The sequence below is a fragment of the Leucoraja erinacea genome, unplaced genomic scaffold, assembly GCF_028641065.1.
Source record: "Leucoraja erinacea ecotype New England unplaced genomic scaffold, Leri_hhj_1 Leri_80S, whole genome shotgun sequence".
NCBI classification, from domain to species: domain Eukaryota; kingdom Metazoa; phylum Chordata; class Chondrichthyes; order Rajiformes; family Rajidae; genus Leucoraja; species Leucoraja erinaceus.
The window spans coordinates 92501-95846 of NW_026576740.1; the positions used below are offsets into that span (position 1 = coordinate 92501).

The window sequence follows — 3346 nt, forward strand, 5'->3', positions numbered from 1 at the left end:
CGCCTGAGTTGAACTGAATACATGTTATTAGCCTAGAATGTATAGGGAGGTTTCACGGCAGTCGGGTTACGACCCATGACCCGTACTTTTGCTACGCTCCACGTACACGCGATGAACTGCAGGTTCCCAGCGTAGCGGGCCCGGTAAAACCCGCCGAAATTGACAATTTTTACGCTGTAAATAATTATGTAAATCGGGATAATCGTGAGGGACATTTAGCTTACTTCAGAATTCCAAAAGTGAGGAGAAATGACGGTAGATAGAAGCGAGAGCTGAAGGGACAACAACAGCCAGAGTGCTTGGCGAACATTGGCCGTTTGCTCACTGCATTTCATCAACTAAGGCAAAACATTTAAAATGTTAAAATCGCCCATGGTTCTCAAGTGGGATTTTACATACAAAAGGAAAACGCCTCTGAAGCAAAATTTACAGCCAGATTTACCACTTCTGAAACTTTTTAGATACCAAAGGAATCAAGAAAAACCACAAATAATGCCTTACTGTTGATCCAGTGAGCAAACGCGATAATTCCCAATATTTTCAATTCCGATATCTGCACGGCCAATGTTCGCCAAGCACTTTAGCTGCTGTTGTCCCTTCAGTTCTCGCTTCTCTTTACCTTCATTTCGCTTCACGTTTGGAATTCTGAAGTTGGGTACATGTCTCTCACACTTACCCCGACTTCCACAATTTTTACAGCGCAAAAGTTCAACATTTTGGCTGTTTTTAACAGGTAGGAAATTACGCGTTTCTTGCATTAATAACATATACCGGAGGTTACGGATGTCCTCCAGATGGATTGATCGGCTCCGTGCGTCAAGCCCTATGACCCAGTGACCTTACGTGCACACCCCCCTATACACACAAGGAACTTGCCTTGGTGCTTTGCTCGCAAGTAACAACACGATATACTGTACAGTAGACAATTACAAATAAAACATTCTAATTTAAACATGTGAAGAAGTGTCTTGTCCGCCCGCAGGTGATGGAGGTTTGTTGCTGCTGCCGGGCGCTGCTGATAGCGCTGATCCTGAGCTGTGTGCCGCCCCCGGGCACCGGGCCCGCTCCAGCATCAGCCGGACACATCCGCAGGTACAGTGGTCCCCCGAGCCCCCTCTCCACCGCTACCCCAGCCCGGGGCGACCCACACCCGGCGCGGGGTCTCACTAGCCGTCGGTGGGATGGGATCGGGACGGAGCGGCCGGGAGCTGGGCTCATTCAGGAAGTGATAAGAGGGAGAGGTCCGCACACCTCACGTAAACGCTGCCCCTCCCACTGCCTCCGGTAATTCGCACTTCCACCCTGGGGGAAATGTTCTGACTGTCTATCCTATCTATGTCTGAACCTCCGATCTCTCACAAAAGCAAATGCAAGCTTGACCAATCGCTCCTTGTTGCATTCGACCTCCCAAAGTGACTGTTTATATAAATATTTATATACACGAATGTGCGTGTATTATAGATATATGTGTGTCTGTATACACACACTATATATATACAGTAACTTAGGGAGGTTGAATGTTATAAGGAGAGATTGGTCAAGGTTGCATTGTCTGAACAAGGGTCTCAACCCAAAACCTCACCCATCCTTCGATCCAGAGATGCGGTCTGACCCACTGTTACTCCAGCATTTTGTGTCTATCTTCGGTGTAAACCAGCTTCTGCAGTTCCTTCCCATATATGTATCATGTATAATATATATGATCCTATTAAGTTTATATATATATATGTGTGTGTGTGTGTGTGTGTGTGTATTTTCTATATATATATATAAACACATCCATACATACACATACACACATATATATCGCCATGCCAATACAACGCTTTGCCGTCTATGCCAATACAACGCTTTACCGTCTATGAGTAAGTCACTTCTATGTTTCTATTCCAAAAGACTAAGTCACCCCAGATGGCATCTTCATCCTCTGGCTCACCCTATGATGAGGCCACTCTCCAGTCCTCCCGGTCCTCGCGTGTGGCTGGTGAATATGCAGAGATATTTGGCAATGCGCCCACAATCTTCTATGTGGCCTCTCTTAATAACCGGGATGGATCTCATCAGGCCGCGGGGATTGACCCAGCTCGGTGCCCTTCAAGAGCCCCGTTCCCTCCTCCTGATCTCCAGCTGCCCTGAGGGAGTGCAGCGTAGGTTCACCAGGTTAATTCCCGGGATGGCAGAACTGACATATGATGAAAGAATGGGTCGGCTGGGCTTTGTATTTAGAAGGATGAGAAGAGATCTTATAGAAACATATAACATTCTTAAGGGATTGGACAGGCTAAATGCAGGCAAAATGTTCCCAATGTTTGCGGAGTCCCGAACCAGGGGTCACAGTTTAATAATAAGGGGTCGGCCATTTAGGACCGAGATGCGGAAAAACCTTTTCATCCAGAGAGTTGTGAATCTGTGGAATTCTCTGCCACAGAAGGCAGTGGAGGCCAATTCACTGCAGGTTTTCAAGAGAGAGTTAGATTTAGCTCTTAGGGCAAACAGAATCAAAGGATATGGCGAGAAAGACGGAACGGGGTACTGATTTTAGATGATCAGCCATGACCACATTGAATGGTGGCGCTGGCTCGAAGGGCCGAATGGCCTACTCCTGCACCTATTGTCTATGTTTCTATGGTACATGAGTGTTGCCCACAGCCGCTGCCCCAGGGTCGGTGAGCTCCCGGTGGATGTTGTGCAGGAATATATCCCTCTCTGTCTGTCTCTCTGTCCCTCCCCCTGCAGGTGTGTGAGCGGGGAGCGGGGGCTGATGGAGCGTGTTGCCCCCGGTGTCATGCCCGGCCCTAGCTGCCCCTCGCTGGGTGCGGGGGTGAGCAGCGGGCAGGCGGTGTGGAGGAGCACGGTGGTGGCGGATGACGTGGCCTTCCGAGAGAGGAACAGGTTCCTGGCGGCCGTGCAGCGGCAACAGTGGCTGAAAACCATGATGAGCCGCCTGGTCATTGGTCAGTAGGTCCGGAGCCGCTCCCTGATGGGCTGCTGATTGGTCAGTAGCCCCCGAGTGGATCCCAGGGCTGCTGATTGGTCAATAGCCCCCAAGTGGATCCCAGGGCTGCTGATTGGTCAAAAATTGGTCAAAAATCCCCGAATGGATCCCAGGGCTGCCTATTGGTCCCTCAGCCGCTTCCTGGTAGGATGCTGATTGGTCCATCGCCCCCGAGTAGATCCCAGCATCGGCAGCTGATTGGTCAATCTCCTCAAGCAGATTCCAGGGCTGCTGATTGGTCAAATCCCTGAGTGGATCCCACGTCGACCTTGATTGATCAGCCGTCTTCCAGCGGATTCCAGCTCAGCAGCTGATTGGTCAGTAGTCCTGGAAGGGACACCAGCTCATACA

General features: G+C 49.8%; 1 protein-coding gene across 3 annotated transcripts in view; it reads left to right on the forward strand.

Annotated features, from left to right (window-relative positions):
* LOC129694817 (tuberoinfundibular peptide of 39 residues-like) overlaps positions 1-3074 on the forward strand; it is a 6860-nt gene extending 3786 nt beyond the window's left edge. Inside the window, exons 1-3 of one of the 3 annotated variants that reach the window (XM_055631578.1) lie at positions 12-733; positions 983-1092; positions 2737-3074. In XM_055631578.1, the coding sequence (XP_055487553.1) occupies positions 986-1092; positions 2737-2962 (333 nt within the window). In that variant the 5' untranslated portion in view covers positions 12-733; positions 983-985 and the 3' untranslated portion in view covers positions 2963-3074. Of the gene's footprint in view, positions 1-11; positions 734-964; positions 1093-2736 lie in introns of those variants that run through there. The other 2 variants (XM_055631577.1, XM_055631576.1) reach the window with 2 other exon arrangements.
* The last annotated feature ends 272 nt before the right edge of the window (positions 3075-3346 follow it).